Genomic DNA, 23,886 nt, shown 5'->3' with positions numbered 1-23,886 from the left:
GGTAGCAGTGAGCCAAGAACACGCCACCGCACTCCAGCCTGGGCGACAGAGGGAGACTCCGTCTCAAAAAGAGATCGCACCACTGCACTCCAGCCTGGGCGACAGAGGGAGAATTCATCTCAGAAAAAAGAATTATTTGAAATTCTTGGTTTGTCTCTTTAAGTAACTCTGATTCAGTAGTATATGTTATTATGTTTGTTCTCTCTGTTTTATGATTGTTGTATCCTTTAGATATTTAGTTATTTTGGCTTGTGAGCTCAAGCCACATGTTATTCTAAAGTTATAAACCACTGTGCCTGTTAAAGGAAAGGCCAGGGCCACTCTTTGTTCAACCTGTGAGTCTGAAGGGATGAAAGGAATTATAAACCAGGATGTAAAGTTCCAGGTTCCGCAGAACTACTGTGGATCACTGTTTTTCCTACCAGTACTACTAGGCACGCTTTCTGTTTTCTTTAAGAGAATCAGCATTAAGGGGTCAGTGTACCATCCCTCTGCATTTAAATGGTAGCTCTGTGGAAGTTACTGCCTAGGAGTGATTGGTTGGTTTGTACCTTTTAAAAAATATCTACCTCTTACCCCATCAAGACTTCTGAAGTGCTCTGCTTTTACCTCTGGAACACCCACTAGCCATTGTAGCTGTGGATTTCTGCAGTAATGGAGCAGATAGTGATCTACTCAAAGCAGCCAGGAGAGGATAGAACAAAAGTTAAAAAAAAAAAAAATTCTTACTCTTATCTTCTACCTTAAATGTAATCCCTCATAACACTCACAGAACCACGCATGCTTAAAGTAACCTTGAAATGCCAAGGAGGTTTTTTGTTTTTGTTTTTATTTAAAAAAAAAAAAAAAAAAAAAGTGTGTCTTAGAAAGTATTTTTCCCTCTTACTTATCTTTTTCTAGGGTTGATTTTTGGGGAAGGGACCACAGATCAATCTAGTTCACCATTTGACCAAAACAAAAACAGGGTAATGTTGTTTTCTATACCTTTAACTTGCATTTCTGAAAATACTAATTTCTAACCTGAAAATACGTAGTTTACATTTTTCTTTTGTTTATTGCTTTCTCACAGTAGAGTGTGACCTTCATTAGGGTAGGTAACTTTTTCTCCACTTTTTGATCTTCATTTCCTAGAATGATTCCTAGTTTACAGTAGGTAATTAGTATGAGTATATTGAAGAAATAAGCAAGTGAATGAATGTAATATATTTTAAATTCTAATTGAAAAAATACTGAAATCTACCTTGGACCTGTCTTTATCCTCTTGACCACTGTGATACTTTGTACTCTTAGTAATTTTACCTTTGAAGCCACAGTTTCCTCATCATCTTTGTATTCCCTGTTGTATCTAGTATACACTGGCCTGTGCAAAGGTTTTCAAGTTGTAATTATTTATATTCATTTTTACTTCTATATTATTCATGTCCCATACCCCTTTTGTAAATATGGTCATCCAATTTCAGGGCCTTCATACTTGATTTTTTATTACTTTAGGTTTCTGCTTAAATATCCACTTAAATGTCATCAATATCACTACTCATCTTTCCCAGTGGTGCTATTTTTATTTCCCTTCATTCTCTTCTTTTCTTCTTAACACTTACACTTTGTCACCATTTGACAGAGTATATCATACTTGTCTCACTTCCCTATACCCTTGAAATGTAGTAGATACTTAAAATAACTGTTTGAATAAGTGATGGATGAAGATGTGTTTCTTTTACATATGTAGAGTTAGTTTAGAAGCCTGTATTTTGAAATGGGAATGGATTTAAGTGTCCTTAACTTATTTACCAGATGTACTTGTTTTGGACAAAATCACATGTAGTAACTTTTAACCACGGTGATCTGATTGTAAAAGTGTTTATATAGTCATATACTCACTAGAGGCTGAATAACTGAAGTGATTGGTTTCAGTAAGGCATTTGCATTTATTACTTTTAGTTGGTGAGATTGAATTCAAGGTTATAAAAGGTAACTGCTTTTTCTTCCTTAGAGTAGAAATACAAATTACTGAGAAGCTCTGAATTTAAAATCAGAAGAACCATGAAGTCTTGGTCTCCTTATTCTTTGTTACTTTTTTAAAAATACCTCTACAGTTCTTTCCTCATCTTAAAAATGGGTATGATTACATCCGTGTTCTTACTCCATAGAGTGACTTTAAGATTCAGTGAAATATATGCCAAACTGGCTGTTTAAACTGTTTAAAATATCTGCTTTCAATGCTGTTATTTCCTACGAGTTTTTATGTAGACATACGCATCCATTCATACTATTTTCTACATCCTTCATTCGCCTAGCTTACTCTCACCCCTATTTCTTTATTTATGCATCCACCTTTCCCAGTTTTTCCATGTCCTGTATATCCTTCAAGGGCCAACATTAGGTCCAGCCTGTTTTGTCAATAACCATCTTCTGATTTCTTCCTCTATGAATTTCTTGTTGAATTTAGCATTGTAATATAATATAATCTAGTATATTAGTATTGGTGGTTTTGGCCTAATAAGATTATAAGATTTTTTTTTTTTTAATTATACTTTAAGTTCTAGGGTACATGTGCATAACGTGCAGGTTTGTTACATACATATACTTGTGCCATGTTGGTGTGCTGCACCCATCAACTCGTCAGCACCCATCAACTTGTCATTTACATCAGGTATAACTCCCAGTGCAATCCCTCCCCACTCCCCCCTCCCCGTGATAGGCCCCGGTGTGTGATGTTCCCCTTCCCGAGTCCAAGTGATCTCATTGTTCAGTTCCCACCTATGAGTGAGAACATGCGGTGTTTGGTTTTCTGTTCTTGCGATAGTTTGCTAAGAATGATGGTTTCCAGCTGCATCCATGTCCCTACAAAGCACACAAACTCATCCTTTTTTATGGCTGCATAGTATTCCGTGGTGTATATGTGCCACATTTTCTTAATCCAGTCTGTCACTGATGGACATTTGGGTTGATTCCAAGTCTTTGCTATTGTGAATAGTGCCACAATAAACATACGTGTGCATGTGTCTTTATAGCAGCATGATTTATAATCCTTTGGGTATATACCCAGTAATGGGATGGCTAGGTCATATGGTACTTCTAGTTCTAGATCCTTGAGGAATCACCATACTGTTTTCCATAATGGTTGAACTAGTTTACAATCCCATCTACAGTGTAAAAGTGTTCCTATTTCTCCACATCCTCTCCAGCACCTGTTGTTTCCTGACTTTTTAATGATCGCCATTCTAACTGGTGTGAGATGGTATCTCATTGTGGTTTTGATTTGCATTTCTCTGATGGCCAGTGATGATGAGCATTTTTTCATGTGTCTGTTGGCTGTATGAATGTCCTCTTTTGAGAAATGTCTGTTCATATCCTTTGCCCACTTTTTGATGGGGTTGTTTGTTTTTTTCTTGTAAATTTGTTTGAGTTCTTTGTAGATTCTGGATATTAGCCCTTTGTCAGATGAGTAGATTGCAAAAATTTTCTCCCATTCTGTAGGTTGCCTGTTCACTCTGATGCTAGTTTCTTTTGCTGTGCAGAAGCTCTTTAGTTTAATTAGATCCCATTTGTCAATTTTGGCTTTTGTTGCTGTTGCTTTTGGTGTGTTAGACATGAAGTTCTTGCCCATGCCTATGTCCTGAATGGAAAAATTCCCTTTGAAAACTGGCGCAAGACAGAGATGCCCTCTCTCACCACTCCTATTCAACATAGTGTTGGAAGTTCTGGCTAGGGCAATCAGGCAAGAGAAAGAAATCAAGGGTATTCAGTTAGGAAAAGAAGAAGTCAAATTGTCCCTCCTTGCAGATGACATGATTGTATATTTAGAAAACCCCATTGTCTCAGCCCAAAATCTCCTTAAGCTGATAAGCAACTTCAGCAAAGTCTCAGGATACAAAATTAATGTGCAAAAATCACAAGCATTCTTATACACCAGTAACAGACAAACAGAGAGCCAAATCATGAATGAACTTCCATTCACAATTGCTTCAAAGAGAATAAAATACCTAGGAATCCAACTTACAAGGGATGTAAAGGACCTCTTCAAGGAGAACTACAAACCGCTGCCCAGTGAAATAAAACAAGACATAAACAAATGGAAGAACATACCATGCCCATGGATAGGAAGAATCAATATCGTGAAAATGGCCATACTGCCCAAGGTAATTTATAGATTCAATGCCATCACATCAAGCTACCAATGAGTTTCTTCACAGAATTGGAAAAAACTGCTTTAAAGTTCATATGGAACCAAAAAAGAGCCCGCATCTCCAAGACAATCCTAAGTCAAAAGAACAAAGCTGGAGGCATCACGCTACCTGACTTCAAACTATACTACAAGGCTCCAGTAACCAAAACAGCATGGTACTGGTACCAAAACAGAGATGAAGACCAATGGAACAGAACAGAGTCCTCAGAAATAATACCACCCATCTACAGCCATCTGATCTTTGATAAACCTGAGAAAAACAAGAAATGGGGAAAGGATTCCCTATTTAATAAATGGTGCTGGGATAATTGGCTAGCCATAAGTAGAAAGCTGAAACTGGATCCTTTCCTTACTCCTTATACGAAAATTAATTCAAGATGGATTAGAGACTTAAATGGTAGACTTAATACCATAAAAACCCTAGAAGAAAACCTAGGTAATACCATTCAAGATTTTTTTTAAAGAAAGAATATTATTATACTTAGTATCTGCAACAGTTTCGTGGGTTTGGTTTTTTCGTTTATTTCTTGTTTTTGGTTATTTTTTCTTTCAGTAATTTTAGTCTATAGAGTACTTTGAAAACAATTTCAAAAATAGGTGAATTTCTATATTAAGCCCAGTGACAAAAGAAAATGTATTCAATTCATGAATTCTGTTGTTTATACTTAGATTTAAGTCAATTATTTGAATTTTTACTTTAGTTAATATTCTTAAAACTGAGGTCACGGCTGGGCACAGTGGCTCACGCCTATAATCCCAGCAACTTTGGGAGGCTGAGGTGGGCAGATCACCTGAGGTTGACAGTTCGAGACCAGCCTGACCAACATGGAGAAACCCCGTCTCTACTAAAAAATACAAAATTCGTCAGGCATGGTGGCACATGCCTGTAATCCCAGCTACTCGGGAGTCTGAGACAGGAGAATCACTGAAACCTGGGAGGTGGAGATTGTGGTGCGCTGAAACCATGACATTGCACTCTAGCCTGGGCAACAAGAGCAAAACTCCGTCTCAAAAAAAAAAAAAGAAAGAAAAGCAAACTGAGATCACACAGTCATACTACCAGATATTTTTTAAACTAGAAAAGAATAAGAGGTTATAGTTTTTCATAAGAAAACTGAAGCCCGGAAAAGTTGCCCAAACTCACAAGATCACAATGAACTTTCACAGTTCATTACTCTTTGGTCAAATTACTGCTTTATTGTAGACAGTTACTTAAAGTCGATGAAGTACATTTTTCATTTAAATATAACTTATAGAGTCTATTGCAAATTTTTTAAAGAATAGTATTTAAGTGCCTATTGTTAACCACTTTCATTTTAGTTTTTATAAGAATGGGCTAGACACGGTGGCTCGTGCCTGGAATCCCAGCATGGTGGGAGGATGGTTTGAGGTCAAGAGTTTGAGACCAGCCTGAGCAGCATAGCAAGCAATATTAATTCTGTCTCTACAAAAAAGAAAAAAAAAAAAAAAAGGTAGCCAGATGTGGTGGCACATGCCTGTAGTCCTATTTGGGAGGCTGAGGCAGATGGGTTGCCTGAAGTTCAGAATTCAAGGCTGTAGTGAGCTATGTTCACACCACTGTACTTACTCCGGCTTGAGTGACAGAGCAAGACCCTGTCTTAAAAAAAAAAAAAAAAAAGTATGGAACCCTACTTTTTCCAATAGTTTTAAATTTTAAGTTTTTAATAATTTATCAATTTAATGAAGTATAAAGATATCTGTGATAATTTCAGGAATTTGTCTTCATTTCAGATTGATACCTCATTAATTATCAAACCTGTAAATTTCTCTTTTCCATATTCACCACCCTGCGTTTGTTTTAAAAGTTAGTATTTGATTAAATAATTTTTCTCTCCGTAAAAAATTTCAGTTCAAATTATACATGTTGATATTTTGCTTTGAATGTATAAAGCAAAAATTATAAAATTTAAGTGTATTTTAAAGTATGTCCTACTAATTAATGGGAAATAGCACTCATATGGATATGGAATCACAAGTAAAGTTTAAAATATCTTTTTTTCGTGTTATAAAATTGTTTTCTGAATTTTTATCTTTTCTGTTCTCAAATTGCAGTGTGGACTCCAATTGCATTGACAGTGTTTTTAGTGGCTGTTGCAACATTATGTAAAGAACAAGGAATAACAGTTGTAGGAATTTGCTGTGTGTATGAAGTGTTTATTGCCCAGGGGGTAAGCCAAACTATAAATATATAAATTTACTTATTGATATGTTTTATCCTAATTGAATCAGATTTTATTTACTTTTATTTTCTAAATGTATCATTATGTAAATTAATGTGTTTACCAATAATAATACTAGAAATCATGTTTTATCCTCATATCTACTGAAAATTACTTAACATTTTGTGATACTTTAAGTGTTTTAAGAACTGTATTTTAAATTTCAATAATGGAATCATTAGGCAGCTTGGAAAAGTATGCAATAATACTGTACAGTATAATTCATTGTTGAGTAAGACTGTTGAGCTCAGTTTTATTCATTATTAGCTTCACACATTCTTCCACATTAATTTCATAATTATACTTGTATCTAATCTTGCAATTAGAAAGTACTACAGTATTGAAAACATTGAGATATGTTGTTATTTGTTGCTTAAAACGTTTATTTTCTTTTTCAGTATACTTTGCCATTATTATGTACTACTGCCGGACAGTTTCTCCGTGGAAAGGGTAGCATTCCATTTTCTCTGCTACAGACATTAGTAAAACTCATTGTCTTGATGTTCAGTACGTTATTACTTGTTGTAATTAGAGTCCAGGTTATTCAATCCCAACTTCCAGTATTCACCAGGTATGAAATTCTGGTTCTTTGTTTTCTGCATTCTTTTTTTTAACTTTGGATTTTAATGTTCATAAATGTTCCAGAAAGTATTTTATTTACTTTGTTTTTTAACAGTTTTATTAGGCTATAATTAACATATTTTTTAAAGTGCATATGTTTAAAATTTACAGATTGGTAAATTTTGACATATGTATACACCCTTAAAGCCCCCACAATAAAGATAATGAATGACCCATCCCAAACTGGTTAAGTGTTAAGGTTAGTGTTAATTTAGTCTCCTCTATCCTTAGTGATTTTTGTCTACTCATTCTGTCAGTTACTGAGAGAGAGATGTTGAAATCTCTGACTATACTTGTATATTTCGCTGTTTCTCCTTGCACTTCTATCCGTTTTTGTTTTACATGTTTTTGAAGCTCTGCTATTAGGTGCATAAAGAACTAGGATTGTTAAGTCATCTTGAGGAACTGATCCCTTTGTCATTATTAAATGAGCTTCATCCCTAGTAATAGTCTTTACTCAGAAATTCACTTTTTCTTATCCCAGCTATCTTTTGTTAGTGTTATGTGGTGTATCTTTTTCCATCTTTTTACTTTTTACCTGTCTATGATTTATGTATAAAGATTTCTTGTAGCGTGCATACAATTTGGTCTTTTGTTGTTTGGTCAGATAATCTGACTTTTAGATGGGATATATCATGATTTATATTTAATATGATTATTGATATAGTTTGATGGAAATCTGTCATCTTGCTAAAATTGTTTTATCTTTGTCCCATCTATTCTTTGTTCCCTTTTTTTTTCTCTTTCCGCCTTCCTTTGGATCCTTTTTTAATATTTCATTTTATCTCCTTGTTGGCTTATTAGCTATAAATCTTGGTTGTTTTAGTGTTGCTTTAGGGATTTTAGAACATCCTCTGCTTATCACAATTTACTTTCAAGAATATTCTAATTTTGAATATATGTATAAAATGAAAAATATCAGTATATATAGTATAAATATCATATATAATATACATTTTATATATGTAAGAACTTAGCTTTTGTGCAGTTTGCATATGTTTTCCTTGAACATACATTGCTTTAAACAATTGTCTTAGAGGAATTTAAATAATAAAAAAGTATTTTACATTAACCATGGAGTCACCATTTCCAGTGTTCTTTATTCCTTTGTTAGGTAAGATTTTTATCTGGTACTATTTTTCCTTTTGCCTGAAGGAATTTTTTTAGCACTTCTTGATTAAAAGTATCTGGTTTTCAAAGATAATTTCTCTGGCTAGAGAATTCTACACTGACTTTTTCATTCAGTATTCTGAAAATGTAAATCTACTGTCTTCTGGCTTATGTTGTTTTCAGTGGGAAAACCTCTATCATCCTTACCACTTTATGCTAATGTATGTTACGTGTATTTTTTTCTATGCCTTTTTTTAATATTTCCTCTTTATCATTGTTTCTTATGTATTTATGTTTCTTGTGCTTAGTCAAACTGAGCTTCTTGAAATCTGTAGGTTTTAATGTTGTATAAATTTTGTAAAATGTTTAGTCTTCAAATATTTTTGCCATCTTTTCTTTTTCATCTTTTTCTTGTATATCACTTAAGTATATTTAAGTTTCTTGAAGTTGTTGCACTGATGCTCTGTTTTTTTCCCTCAATCTTTTACCATTTTAGTTTGGATAGTTTCTTTTGCTATATCAAGTTCACTAGTCTTTTCTCTGAATATCTAATCTACCCTTCATTTCATCTAATTATTTCTTACCTGTGAATCTGTTTTCATCTTCAGAAGGAAGTCTGATTTGAGTCTTCTTTTGTATCTTCTATATCTCTACATGTTCTATTGCTTTAATGTCCTTGCCTACTAATGTCATTCTTTGGTCAGTTTTTATCGAATAAATTTTCTCTTCATTATAGGTTGTATTTCTCTGCTTCTTTGCATTCCCGGTGATTGTTGAACAGATACCATTTGTGAATTTTATCTTAATATATTCTATAACTTTTGAGTTTTATTCTGGAATGCATTTAAGTTACTTGGAAAATGTTTTATCTTTCACTCTTACTTTTTTTCTTCTATTTTTTTGAGATGGAGTTTCGCTCTTGTTGCCCAGGGCTGGAGTGCAATGGCGCGATCTCAGCTCACCGCAACCTCCACCTCCCAGGTTCAAGCGATTCTCCTGCCTCAGCCTACTGAGTAGCTGAGATTACAGGCATGCGCCACCACGCCCGGCTTTTTGTATTTTTAGTAGAGACAGGGTTTCTCCATATTGGTCAGGCTGGTCTGGAACTCCAGACTTCAGGTGATCCGCCCACCTTGACCTCCCAAAGTGCTAGGATTATAGGCATGAGCCACCACACCCAGCCCAGTCTTGCTTTTAAGCTTTGTTTTGTGGAACCACAACAGCATTTAGGATAAGACTAATTTCACTTCACTACTGATGCAAGATCTTTTTGACTATTCGATGTGAACTGTAAATTATGATTTATTATTTTTATCTGAAAAAAATACGTAAGTTGTGAGATTCCATATGAAAATTTTGAAATGATATTATTTGTTCAAATAGTACTTATTTTTATCAGATATTTGGTATGTTTTTAGAAAATCAAGTCAAATAAGTGATAGTACTTGATTTTTCATTGGCTTACTCATTTCAAAGTGAGAAAATGGGTCTTTTAAGTACTATATATTATAGCCAACAAAATATAGAACACAGACTAAACTAATGAAATGTATATATGTCATGGCCTGGGAATAGATAAACTATGATATAAGTTTTTGTTAGTATTTACTAAGAGAAAAAGTAGAACACAAATTGTTACATAGCCCTACACAGTTACTACTTTGTACTAGAAGTTTGGTTTTTAGCTTCCTAGGAGTCAAAGAGGGAAGAAAGCTTCTAGGTGATAATGGTTTTCTCTCTCCGTGATAGAAGAAAAATATACTAATTTTTTCCAGGAAGCATAATTTTTAATTAACATTTAGCTCTAAAAGAAATATCTCATGTAGGAAAGCATTGGTGAGTGTTTTCAAAAGTGCATCATACAGCACATACAACAATAAATCTTATACAGCTTTTTGTTACTACTTTTAATCAAAAGGTTTAATGGAACACTTTTGCAGTATTGTAATATTATAGGATGCATGTCTGAACTATTCTAATAATAAATAGAAATGGATGACCTGCTTGCCTTTCAAATAGTCCTTCATAAATATCACTTCTCTGAAGTAGATGTTTCATAAAGTTTTGATAGTTTGAACTCTAGCAAGAGTCTGAGTTACACATAACATTTATCTGTGTCTTTTGTTTAATAAGATGATATATAAAATGTTTATTGTTTAGTGTTTTATTTATGTAAATAATTCTGTATTTTAAAAGTTTTATTGGTAATCATTTTTAAAATCCTTTATACAGGTTTGATAACCCAGCTGCTGTAAGCCCAACTCCTACAAGGCAACTGACTTTTAACTACCTCCTTCCTGTGAATGCTTGGCTTTTATTAAATCCTTCGGAGCTCTGCTGTGATTGGACCATGGGAACAATACCACTTATAGAGTCGTTACTAGATATTCGAAATCTGGCCACATTTACTTTCTTTTGTTTTCTGGGGACTTTGGGAGTATTCAGTCTCAGATACTCTGGTGATTCCTCCAAGACTGTTTTAATGGTAAGAAACTTTTCTTAACTTTCCAAATGATGTTATATTCAGTTGAATAAGTAAGAAACTACCTTTAATTCAGCAAAACCATCTTTTTAGAAGCATTCCTTCCTTTGTTCAACAGCATCCCAATTTATAAAGATATTTCAGTTATCCCAAAATTCGCAGTTAATTTGCAGGCATAATTTGACATATGTTCAGCACATAAAATATTTCTTACCTTTATCCAACTAAATTATATACTTTTTGAAGAAATTGATTATACTGTATTTTATTTGTTTTCTTGGCACAGAGAAGAACGTCATATAAGATACACAACTAGCAATACAGAGCTTTTCAGTTCTCATGAGCAAGGTGGTTTTTATTACTCCCTTAGATAGCTTTTACTATGTTCAGAGAACTCTGATTATTTGAAAAGTTTGTGTGTGTGTGTCTGTGTGTGTTTGTCTGTGTGTGTGTGTGTGGTTATTTTTCTGTACTGTTTTCTGTTTTTTGTGTTTTTAATTTTCTTACCCTGCCTCATTTCATACTCGTAAGGGTTCTGTTTTCTCTTGCTTTTAATTATTAAAGACAGGCCCGGTGCGTTGGCTCATGCCTGTGATCCCAGCATTTTTAGAGGCCAAGGCAAGTCGATCATTTGAGGCCAGGAGTTCAAGACCAGCCTGGTCAACCTGGTGTAACTGTCGTCTCTACTAAAAATACAAAAATTAGCTGGACGTGGTGGTAGATGCCTGTAATCCCAGCCACTTAGGAGGCTGAGATTCACTTGAACAGGAATCACTTGACAAGAATCACTTGAACCAGGGAGGTGGAATTTGCAGTGAGCCGAGATTGCTCCACTGCACTCTAGTCTGTGTGTGACAGAGCAATACTCTGTCTCAAAAAAGTAAAAATAAAAATTTATTGAAGACAATAGTATATATTCTCAGGCATTTATTATATGTCAGAAAGTATGTTTAATGAATTACAGATACATAATTTTTTGCTGTAGCTGCTAGATTGATTTATTCATTTAATTAAAAACAGACTTTACCCTTCGTACAGTGCAGCATTTTAGGCACTGAGGTTTTGATAGTAAATACACAGTTCATGTTTCCAGAGAACTTACATTCTAGAGAAATTTGAATGTCTGAGATACAGAGTAGATTGAAAGATTGTGTTTTCTATTATCCTTGAACATGTTTGCCTTACTGTTGAAACATCCTGTTGGACATTTTGAACAGCACTTTTTGTCTGGAGTTCATAAAAGATACTTAAGCTACACATAGAAATTTTATTCATTAACATAGAGATGGTAATTGAAACCAGGATGTAGATAAGGTGGACTGTAGATGAGGTTATAGAGCAGCATTTCTCAACTGGGGTTTTGTCAGTTCTGTCCAAGATGGTAGCTGTTAACATTCTAGATGCACAGAAGTTCACTCATACTCATAATGGAAGCCTTAGAGTGTTTGGTGTTAATTCTCCCCAGGAAACAGTTGAGTGGGTTAAATACAGTAAAAAGAGAAGACATCTACAACTAGGTCTTGAGAAACTCCTATATTTAGATGTTGAAAAGAAGGATCCTAAATAGGAGACATATCAAATGAAGAGAAAGGTAGGAAAGTGTATTAAGAAAGACCAAACGGTTAACATTAACAGATGCTCTTGAAGGGGAAAGTGAGATCTAGAATCTGTTGGATTGGACCTCTTTTAGTCTGTAGTTACTTAAAGGAAATTTGTTTCTGTGCGGTGAGTGATTTGATAAGAAAGTGAAGAGAGCTAGTATAGATAACCTGTAGGAATAAGTTAACTTTGACTGTTTCAAAGGATGGGATAAACTTGATTTATTTCCTACCTAAGTAAGGGAAGACTATGCTGGTCAGGCAGTGGTTTCAAGTCAGACTGCTAATCTTATGTAGGGCTTGGGGGAAGCATTGAGATCTGGCATTGGTAGACCTTCAGAGGTAGGAGGGAGTGATGTCAGGGAGAGACTGTTGATTGGTTGGCATATAGAAGCATTTTTGTTGGAGTACTCAGCTACTCAGCTGACTTTTAGAAGAATGCGGATATCCCTGATGGGTTGGCTTGCAGGAACATATTTATTAAGTTGAAATGTTGATTGGTTAAGTGGTGGACTTAAGTTGATTAGTTAAGCAGGCTACTTGATACTATGGCAACAAAATCTTTCCTAAGATCATGGGAACTTGTTTTGTACCTGAGGTATGTAACGAATAGGGAAGGTAGCTTAAAAGATGTATTGTTAAAGATGTTTAAGGCTGGAGAGGCAAGAGCATGTTTAAATATATAGATAGGAAGAATACAGTTGATTAGAAAGTGGTTAATAAATTAGAGAAGGAATAATTGTTAGTGAAGTTTATGAGGAGCAGGAGATATGGAGCACAGGTTTGGCCTGAGATAGAAGAGACACCCCTTATGTTACAAGAAGAAAGAAAATGAATGTGGATGTTGGTAGGTTTAGCAGCAGGAAATTGAAGAAATTCTTGTTTTATGGCTTTAGCTTTCCCTGTAAATTAGGAAATGTAGTTGCCTGCTAAAAGTGACATGAGTCAACAGTTTGAGAAAAGTAATGAAGATTCAAAGCAGTCAAGAAGAGTGGAACTTTTGGCCGGGCGCGGTGTCTCAAGCCTGTAATCCCAGCACTTTGGGAGGCCGAGACGGGCGGATCACGAGGTGATGAGATTGAGACCATCCTGGCTAACACGGTGAAACCCCGTCTCTACTAAAATATACAAAAAACTAGCCAGGTGAGGTGGCGGGCGCCTGTAGTCCCAGCTACTCGGGAGGCTGAGGCAGGAGCATGGCGTAAACCCGGGAGGCGGAGCTTGCAGTGAGCTGAGATCCGGCCACTGCACTCCAGCCTGGATGACAGAGCGAGACTCCGTCTCAAAAAAAAAAAAAAAAAAAAAAAAAAAGAGTAGAACTTTCCAGAGAAACCTAGAAATCCTAAACAGTCTTAAGGATAAATTTGAACTTGGTGCTTATGCTTTTATGATAGTATTAATCTGTTCAGCTTAGGGACTTTCTCTAGCAGCGCATTGCCACTCTGATAAATACAGACAAAAGAAATAAATGGTAGAATACATCCAAAGCTGGAATTTTGCTAAAAGAAAGTTTAAAAAAAGGAGAGGTAGGGGAATTAAGGTTTCAGCAAATAAAATAATGGTGCATGTAATGTAAACTGAATTTAAAATGCATATAAAAATGGAACAGCTGTGGCCTTAAGCATAACTTTACTTTCGGTATAGTCCTAATAAATGTGCTATTTTTTATGGTGATATTTTCTGAAGATCTCTGGAAGGGATAAGTAGAACAAAGTAGTACCTACCAAAGACTAGTTACCATCTTATGCACTTATTAGATAAGATGTCATATATTTGTCAACAGCAAAATGTAAGTCGTTATTAATCCCCATTTTATTTGTAAAGAACTAACTGGGTTCAGTGGCTCATGCCTGTAATCCCAGTGCCTTGGGAGACAGAAATGGGAAGATCAATGGAGGCCAGGAGTTTGAGACAAGCCTGGGGAGACAGAAATGGGAAGATCAATGGAGGCCAGGAGTTTGAGACAAGCCTGGGCAAGATAGTGAGATCCCATCTCTAAAAAATTTTTTTTAATTAGCCAGGCATGGTAGTGCATACCTGTAGTCCTAGGTACTTGGGAAGCTGAGGCAGGAGGATTGCTTGAGCCCAAGAGTTCAGGGGTGCAGTAGACTATGATCATGCCATTATACTGTATCCTGGATGACAGACAAGACCCTGTCAAAAAAAAAAAAAAAAAAGGAAGAAGAAAAGAAAGACTCTTGAGGCAACTGAGTGGTTTGCCTTATGTAGGAAATGAGAAGTAAAGCAGATTTGTCTTGAACTCTTTGCTCTTTCTACTAATATCCTAACATTTAAGGACAGTTTATATTACTGGAAGAAGGAAATTAAAAGATAGTGATAGTTAACTAGGTTGACATACATTATTAGCATATTAGGACTTGTGAATAAGTTAATCATTAGAGGACCTATAGATTTTTCCTGAGAGTTTTTTTTTTTTTTTTTTTTTTTTGTATAGCTTATGCATCAGTCTACAATACACTTTTGGGTGAATTTAACACTTAATTCCTTCAAATGAAATTGCCTTAGGGTGGCCATGAATTAATAAGTATAATTTTTTTTTCAATGAACTACATACATATTCAGGAACTTTATCTGTTTCACATTTTTTGTCAAGCATCTCTGGGAAATGGAAAGTGAATTCTATGCACTCTTAGTTGTTCTTACCTTTTTGATTTTAAAAAACTGTAGTGTCAGACCTGTAAATTGGTATGATGGTGACCAGTTTGATGGTAGTGATTTTCCTCAGATTCAGTGTTGCCTTATTACAAATCATTAATGTGTGAACATTTGTGGAGAGAGTATTCTTTTCAATGTATATACCTCTGTATTTCACAAATTAAGTCAAATAGAAAAAGATATTCTTTCACCTTAGCCCATTAGAAGAGTCTCAAACTTGTGAAGCTAAAGTTTTAACTTGTTTATTCAATTAGGTACTATAAAACAAATCACGGTAACAAAATATGGAAGCAGATGTCCATAGAAACAGATTTCCTAATAGTGACCAAACTTATTTCCTTCACAAGCTATTTATGTGCTAGTGTTTTGTGGGTGTATAATGTGGAAACCACATGTCATCCCATTTTCAGAATGGTAAGAAATCTAAACATTTTTATGATGATTCATTTCATTGTTCAGTGTTATATTAGTAATTTTAGAAATTCTTATAGAATGAAAGACTGTTGATTTAAAGGGGGTCAGTTTTATTTTTATGCATACACCAAGCTTCTAGTTAAATACATTTAACCTTTCAGGATGTTATGTGAAGTAATGCTAAGGTACAGTAGTCTGCTGTCTTGTCTGAACAACACCTGATTTTGTTCCCTCAGTTTCCAATATCATGCGGTTCCTTAAAGTAGTAAAGTTGTAAAAATTGACATGTTTAAATTTTTTTTAATCAGCCTTTGTAGTTTTGATTTGTTGAAAAACCTATTAGCATATTTCATTATCATCTTATTTTTACCACACGCACATAGCTAGATGTGTAAAATTTTTATTTGTTTAATTTATATTCCTCCTAACTGAAGTTTTATGCCTTTTACCAACCTTTCCCCATCCTTCTCCCTCCAACCCTGGTGACCACCATTTACTCTACTTCTGTGAGTTCAACTTTTACAAATTCTACATACAAGTGAGATCATGTGTTACTTGTATTTCTGTGGCTGGCTTATTTCTATTAACATGGTGTCCTCCGGTTTTATCCATGTCAAAATGACAGGATTTCCTCTATTTTAAGGCTAAATAGTATTCCAAAGTGTATATGTACCACATTTTTTTCATCCAGTAATCTGTTGATGGATACTTAGGTTGTTCCCATATCTTGGCTATTGTAAATTGAATAATGCTGCAATGAACAGGGGAGGTCAGATCTCTCTTCAACTTACTGATTTCATTTCCTTTGGATCTATAACCAGTAGTGAGGATGCTGGATCACGTGGTAGTTCTATTTTTAATTTTTTGAGGAGTCTCCATACTGTTTGCTTAATGGCAATGCTAATTTACATCCTACCAACACTGTGCAAGTGTTTCCTTTACGTTCTTGCCAACATTTGTTATCTTTTGCCTTTTTGATAATAGCCATTCTTACAGGTGTGAGATGATATCTCATTGTGGTTTTAATTTTCACTTCCCTAATGATAGTGATGTTGAACATTTATATACTTGTTGGCCATGGGCATGTTATCTTCTGAGGAATATCTGTTTATCTCCTTTGCCCATTTTTTAAATTGGGTTGTTTTCTTACGATTGAGTTGTTTGAGTGTGTTATTTTAGATACAATTTCAAAAAGTACTTCCACTTTTTATTTAACTGGATGAACCTTTATTGTTTAATTTTTCTTAAAGATGTGAATATTTACATTAATTAAAGTTTTTATATTTTACTATGCAAGCATATTCTTTACAGAAAACCAGTGAGATAATAGCTAATTATGCTTCTCAAATTTAAAATGCTGTAATGGTTTAAATTTTAATTTCAAGGAGTAATCACTTCCAAGCACACCTAGAAATCTTGTTTTCGAAGAAAGTTCATAGATATCTTGTAATTATAACTTCTAGAATTCAAGATTTCCATTTCACCTTGCTTACATACATCCTGATGTTCGTTAATGCCTAAGTTGCCTTCTTTATGTTTAAATTAATATTCTTCACAGTATTATTAAAAATAGTTTACCAGTACACTATTCAAATTAAATGATAAAATATTTGAATTCGAGTATCAGATGCCCATATATTTCTTAATTTATTATAAATTTATTATAAATTGTTAAATCTTTTTTTTTTTTTTTTTTTTTTTTTTTTGTAGGCGCTTTGTTTAATGGCATTACCATTTATTCCGGCATCGAACCTTTTTTTTCCAGTTGGATTTGTTGTTGCCGAGCGAGTATTATATGTTCCCAGCATGGGATTCTGTATTTTGGTAGCCCATGGATGGCAGAAAATATCAACAAAAAGGTGAATTTAAATGTCAGTTCATGTAATGCTTACTATGGAATTAAGTATGACACATTTTAAAATTTAAGTATTTAGTTCAGTTTTCTAAGTCATGCTTTTGTATCTTTTGGTTTTTCATCTCCATAATCTCCACATTTGTCTTATAAGACAAGTTAGGAAAGCTCCACAGCACCTACTTATTCTGTGTTCTTCCCCATATTTATGCAATTTGATTTTACAGCCTGAGACAGAACAAACTTTGAGTCAGACCCAAATGAAAACAAGGATGTTACTGAGAATAAAGTCACAAATGACCATTGCCACTTCCATATTCAGTGAACTAAGATAATAGTCATCCTACTTAAGTGAGTCGTATTGAGTTAATATATATAAAATTCATATGGTAAGCGATCTGTAATTTCTTGCTATCATCACTATCTTCATTATAATCTTTGTATCCTAGTTGCCTCAGACTAACAGTTAAGGAAAACGTAGTCACACTATATATGCTTAGGAACTATCATTGTTATAGTTATTATCTCGTTGTATACTTAAGCTGTGGCACTAAAATTACCAAATCAAGCAAGTTGTTAAAGGTCAAGTAATACTGATGTAATAATATTAACTTTGAATTTGCAACTTGAAAAAGAAATAGTCACTTCTCTCACTTTCCCATTTTCTAGTCACCCCTAACCCCACAGAATTCTGACTTCTCTCCACTTCACCCTTAATATACAACAAAGTACCTCCTAGTAGCTAAACTAAATCAACTCTTTTAATTTAAAATTCATTTCCCTAGTGTCTGTAAAAAGTGTTTCTCTTGATTAATTCTTCTGGCTGTACCTGCTCTTTGAATATTTACATTTTTCAAAGTCTTATAGCCACTTTTTTCACACTGCATGTGTTCCACAGATAATCTCATCCATGTCCGCAGTTTTTTATTGCCATCTACCAAACCTTTTCTTTTAGCTTCTACCCATATATCCATTTATAATCACTACCCATTTTTGAATGCCTGCCATGTACTAAGGACCATGATAAACACTTTAGATTTGTTTTCTCATTTAATCTTGAACTTCTTAAGTCTATTTTGCAGATGTGAACATTGAAGCCATATTACCCAAGATCACACAGCTAGTAAATAACAGTCTTGTTTCAGATTTTACATCTGACTGCTTCTAATGACCATGTTCTTTCTCATCCATACTCATGTGTCCTAGTTAAGTGGATCTATCAAAACGAAAGAAATTAAACCATGTTATAGGAACAAAAACACAGACTCAGAGACTATTAACACTAAACAAGATCATAAAGATTATAGGTGAGGAATTGAGCCTTCAAATAATTAATCTAAAGTTGTATAAGTAATTTGCCTCTGTTTAATGAAGAGTCACTTTTACTATGCCTTTTAATAGACAATTTTAGCTTTACAGTAGAGAAATAAAGAATATCATGATAGCCTTGGTATAAATTGTAAGCAAAACATTTTCCAATGTGACCAGTGGTAAGGTTGACCAAACCTTTCTAAACTCAATTAAGAATACTCAGTTGTAGAAAATGGCAAAAAGGACTGTAAATATAAAAAGTCACATTTAAAAATTGATTTTATCCATTTATAATCATTTAATTTAAACAGAACTTTTGAAATACAGCCAATATTAGCATTTATAATGCAGTTGACTGGAAAGTCATATTCACAATATTTAATTTTTTTGGTGTTGTGTCCTCTAAAGTTGGGTGATCATTAGAATGAATTAGAATAAATTCACATCTGATATTTTAGGAGCATTTAAGATACTTCTTACCTCTGTTCTAAAAGGTAAAATGCTTTTGGTGATGAAGACAATTTTTTTTTGTTTTGCTTTTTTTCTCTTAAACAGTGTGTTTAAAAAGCTTTCCTGGATTTGTCTGTCTATGGTGATACTCACTCATTCCTTGAAAACATTCCACAGAAATTGGGATTGGGAATCGGAATATACTTTGTTTATGTCAGCCTTGAAGGTAAAGTGTTGTTCAGAATGACGGGAAAGTATGTCATCAGTGATTTCTTGGAACAATTTCTAAGCTGTTTTAACTTTGTTTTTAATTAGACATTTAACAGTCAAGATTAAGTACTTCACTAAAAGATTAATAAAAATAATTTGTTGTTTAATATATGCCATAACCAAATGCTCTGAATAATACTAAGCTATATGCCCAAAGCATATATGATAATTCCCTAAATGCTATACAGTTATTGGAAGCTCAAATGACACGATGTTTAAATCAGAATAGTATATTTCATTGGTTCTAAAGGTGCTCGTTTTTTTCCTTTTTTATATCTCTGAAATCAAGTAAGTCTTAGAGTGAAAAGCATCTTAAGTTAGTGTCCTTTTTTCTTTCTTAATGGTACTTAAAATAATAGTGAGTTTTATAATTGATGGCATCAATTCAGTAGAATAAAATGCACAGCAAAAAAAAAAAAAAAAAAATGTACCCAACGATGTGGAAAATAACCAGTGGTTACAATACCATCAGAAAGATAAGCATTGGCAGAAAGGAAGGACATAAGATTGTCCTGTAGAATGTACCTTATAAATTGGAAAAAGGTCTTTTAAAAAACAAAAATTTGTTTTTTTTAAAGGTTATCAGCAAAGATGTTTTCAAGCTCTCCCTTACCAGTACCCCTCTTCAGATACCTGAATTTTTACTTCCTTTGGACTATTTCTTAACTCTTTGTTGTTTAGCTTTATTGGATTGCCGCCTCATTCCAGTAGTCTGTGTGACTTCTTGATTCCACATCTACTTAAGATCAGATGACTCTCTTCTTATACAACTCAGTAACTCTACTCTCTCTCCCAGCTCAGAAGTCTGCCAACAAGTGAGACCTCATTACCATGCTTATTAAACCATACTCCTAGGAGACCAGTGGAGCCCCATAATTTTCCAGAATTTTGCTTATACTCACTCCCAGAACAGTGGTTGGAACCTATAGCCACAACCGCTGCAATTAGTTCCTTGGCTAAGTGTCATCTGTCTGCAAGAACACCACGGCAGTCTGTGAACTTTGAAAACACAGATTGACTCAGAGGTTTAATCTCAGGGTTTCCGTTACCATAATGGACTACATAAATAACTTTAAATATGTCAAGTCTAAAAATAAGTCATCAGTGCAACATTTAAACACATTCTCATGTTCCAGTGCTTTTGCTCCTAAAAATACAAATGGTAGAGCAGAAGTTTTGAAACACCACTGTACTTTCATCAAATAACATTTTCAGTAAAATGTTAATATATAACATGAATGAAATAAGACTGTTATGGTTTTAGTATGTTGGTGTTCAGGTGAAGGGAGAGTAAATTTGGTGAAGCAGTCTTTATTTGACTCCTGTGTCATCCCCAGAGACATTTCCATAGAACATTATTTTCTTAATAGTATACCAAAGAAATATTTGTATGAACTGGAGTCTATCTGTGCTTGTATTTAAGGTAAATAAAAATAATGCCAAACTATGGAATAATGTGGGTCATGCTCTGGAAAATGAAAAGAACTTTGAGAGAGCTTTGAAATACTTCCTACAGGCTACCCATGTTCAGCCAGGTAAGCATTATTAACTAATAAATTCATGAATTTTATTTTTAAAAAAGTTTTGATTATCCATGGGGGAAATAAGATAGAGTTTATTTACTTTTATTCTAAGTGACTTGAATACTAGAGTTCAGTGCTTGCTTATTTTGAATTGGATTACATATAATAGCCACTTAATATCAGACTGATGCCTGTATTCAGTATCAGTATTCCCTGATAGTTCACACCTGTATTCCCAGCACTTTTGGAGGCTGACACAGGAGGGTCAGTTGAACCCAGGAGTTCATGACCAGCCTGGGCAACAAAGCAAGATCCTGTCTCTACAAAACAAAAATTAAAAAATTAGCCAGGCATGGTAGTGTGGGCATGTAATCTCGGCTACTTGGGAGGCTCAGGTAGGAGGATTCCTTGAGCCCAGGAGTTCAAGGCTGCAGTGAGCTATGATCACATGGTTATACCACTGCACTCCAGCCTGGGTGACAGAGTGAGACTCTGTCTCAAAACAAACAAAAACATTTATGGATTTTTTTCTTAACATAGAGTTGTTGGGTGGCATGGATATGGATAAGCAATTTTGGTGGAATGATGGGTACAAAAGCCTGATGGTAGTGAGCTTAAGAGAATGGTTAAAGAATAATTGGATACAGTTCATATAGAAAACTCTTTTGAAGGGTGTTGATAAGAAATAGTGGTAGTGCTGGGTATGGAGTCAAGAAAGGATGGTAAGATAAGAGGGTTTTGGCTTTGTTTTTTAAGCCAGTTTGGGCCAGAAACAGTGGCTCAAGTCTGTAATCCCAGCACTTTGGGAGGCCAAGGTGGGCAGATCACTTGAGGTCAGGAGTTTGAGACCAGCTTGGGCAACATGGTAGAACCCCATCTCTACTAAAAATACACAAATTAGCCAGGCACTGTGGCAACTGCCTGTAATCCCAGCTACTTGGGTGACTGAGGCACAAGAATTGCTGGAGCCTGGGAGGCAGAGGTTGCAGCGAGCCAAGGTCGCACCACTGCACTCCAGTCTGGGTGACAGAGTAACACTCTGTCTCAAAAAAAAAAAAAGGTGGTATGGTTACATGTTTTTCTCTTGCAACTTTTTAGCTATAATAGTGATGGCATACACATGGAAAATTCTGTTAAATAGGATTAAAGTTTTGTCAGTTGTGTATTACTAATCAAGAAAGGGTTTAAGGAGTGAATAAATGATGAACCACCAAATCTAAGCTGATTAAGAAGGGATGCAAGAGAGGATGAGGGATGGAGGAAAGGTAACAAGATCAGTGGATCTGAGGAATTGTTGATATCTGAGTAGGATGTAGCTAGAGCAGCAGTATTTTTCGATAGGAGTGCTATTGGCATTTTTAGTGTAGAACTGTATTACAGAAGGTGTACCAGACATGGCCCCCATCCACCAAATGCCATCATTATTTTCCATTCAGAGTGATGACCAAAAAGAAACCTCCACGCATTACTAAATATCCTTGAAGGGGTGCAGCGTGTCGGACACTGTTGTTTTCTTCTAGTAAGTACAACTATGACCATTGCACTAACTGGCTAAGGTAGAAAGAAGGTGAAAATCATTTGGGAAAAAAGTCATCAAGACCACGGTATTCAAAGATTAATAGCTATATGGATTATGAAATCACTAAATCATTAAGAATTTTGACAAATGTAATGTTAGAGAAAGCAACAGGGAGCCAGAGTCTATGATCCAGGAATTGGTGACTACAACACTAATAGGAATAGTCGATAATAGAGTTAAATTACAATCAGAGATGAGTATGGTAAAAGGAGAGAGAATTGTCCAAAAATGGCAACATGGATCAAGGAAGAAGGTATCTGTTTTTCCCCCAGGCCCAGTGTCACAAAGGATAGAAAAGAACACAGTCACCACTTGAAAGGGCTAAAGGTAACCATGTCTCCAAAACAAAGCTAAGTTTCAATTAGAGAAAGGTGAAGAAAAAGTTGTGAAAATATAACTGATGGTCTAGCCTTTCAGTTTTATCTCCGTTAGACCTTCATGTAGTTTAGTTTTTCTTGGACTATGGGATTGATGTCCTGTACTTCCTTACTTCTTTGCCTTTATTTTCTTCCTTGAGATTAGAATTTCTCCCTTCTCCCTTTCCTCCCATTTTCCAGTGACTTCTAAAACTCTTCCTATCTTTCCAGCTATAAGCAAATAGTTTTCATCTGTAAAACCCCTTAACTTCCTCTCTATCTTTCCTATATTTGTAATTTTCTATTTAGTGCTATATTTTATTTTAAATACAAATTTATTTAAAATATTTGTTTAAACTGTGGAGCTTCCTTGGGGTAGCAGGAATATCTGATTCATTTTTGTACCCCAGCGTCATCAAGTAGGGTCCTATGCGCAGTCAGCAGTCACTAAATATTTTAATTCATTACTTTCTTAAGTCTTGAGATGTACAATGCATGGATTAATTAGATTCTAGGAGTTTTTAGAGAAGCAGCCATCTTTGATTATCAGGCACACAAGGGCTTTGAGACTGAGATGCTACTTAGGCCTCTCAGACTCTTCTTGCTTGTTTCTAAAATGGGATCTATTTTAGAAATCTGTCTCACAGCATTGTTGTAAATACTAAGTTAAGTGTGTGGGGAGTGTGTGTACACATTCAGTTTTGTCTAGTGACTAGTGTGCCTATCACAGGATGTTGCTGATATGGACACTCAGTTTTTAAATGATTTTCCCGCTCATTGTCAATTGTCACTAATTGCTGTTTTTGAGATATTTGTTGAACCTTTCTTCTTCAGTTTGATTTCACTATCACACTTTCAGAATTGCTCTTTCTATTAATAATAAGCCATGGGATAGGAAAACAAGTAAACCAGTTTATTATAATGTGTTATGAATAAAGCATTTAAACTTAGAAACATTGAATGTGGCATCTAGAGGTTTCTTGGCTTATTCCATGTTTTTTTAAGCTGTATTCTTCCTAGATGGGTTTGACAGATGAAATGACATGTTATTTTACTGTATGTTTAGAGTTAGATAGGTTAGATGGGGCAAGACAGTAACCAAGATAAGGTTAAAAGGGACAACTAGCGTGATGGTTAGTTAAAAGTTTTGACTCTGGCGTCAGACCTTTTCTCAAATTTAGTTCAGTCACTCTAAGTTTTCTATCTACAAATTTGAAG

At 34.8% G+C, this 23,886-nt stretch overlaps 1 protein-coding gene across 2 annotated transcripts in view; it reads left to right on the top strand.

The window, feature by feature from the left end:
- Positions 1-23,886, top strand: part of LOC105483771 (transmembrane O-mannosyltransferase targeting cadherins 3) — a 55,241-nt gene that overhangs the window by 13,620 nt on the left and 17,735 nt on the right. For both annotated transcript variants that reach the window (XM_011744752.3, XM_011744753.3), the window contains exons 5-10: positions 6,260-6,375; positions 6,825-6,997; positions 10,390-10,642; positions 17,038-17,186; positions 19,046-19,166; positions 20,634-20,745. In XM_011744752.3, coding sequence (XP_011743054.1) covers positions 6,260-6,375; positions 6,825-6,997; positions 10,390-10,642; positions 17,038-17,186; positions 19,046-19,166; positions 20,634-20,745 — 924 coding nt within the window. The remainder of the gene's footprint in view (positions 1-6,259; positions 6,376-6,824; positions 6,998-10,389; positions 10,643-17,037; positions 17,187-19,045; positions 19,167-20,633; positions 20,746-23,886) is intronic.

Source organism: Macaca nemestrina, chromosome 10, assembly GCF_043159975.1.
Source record: "Macaca nemestrina isolate mMacNem1 chromosome 10, mMacNem.hap1, whole genome shotgun sequence".
Classification (NCBI taxonomy): domain Eukaryota; kingdom Metazoa; phylum Chordata; class Mammalia; order Primates; family Cercopithecidae; genus Macaca; species Macaca nemestrina.
This window is presented reverse-complemented; position numbering and strand designations above follow the sequence as displayed.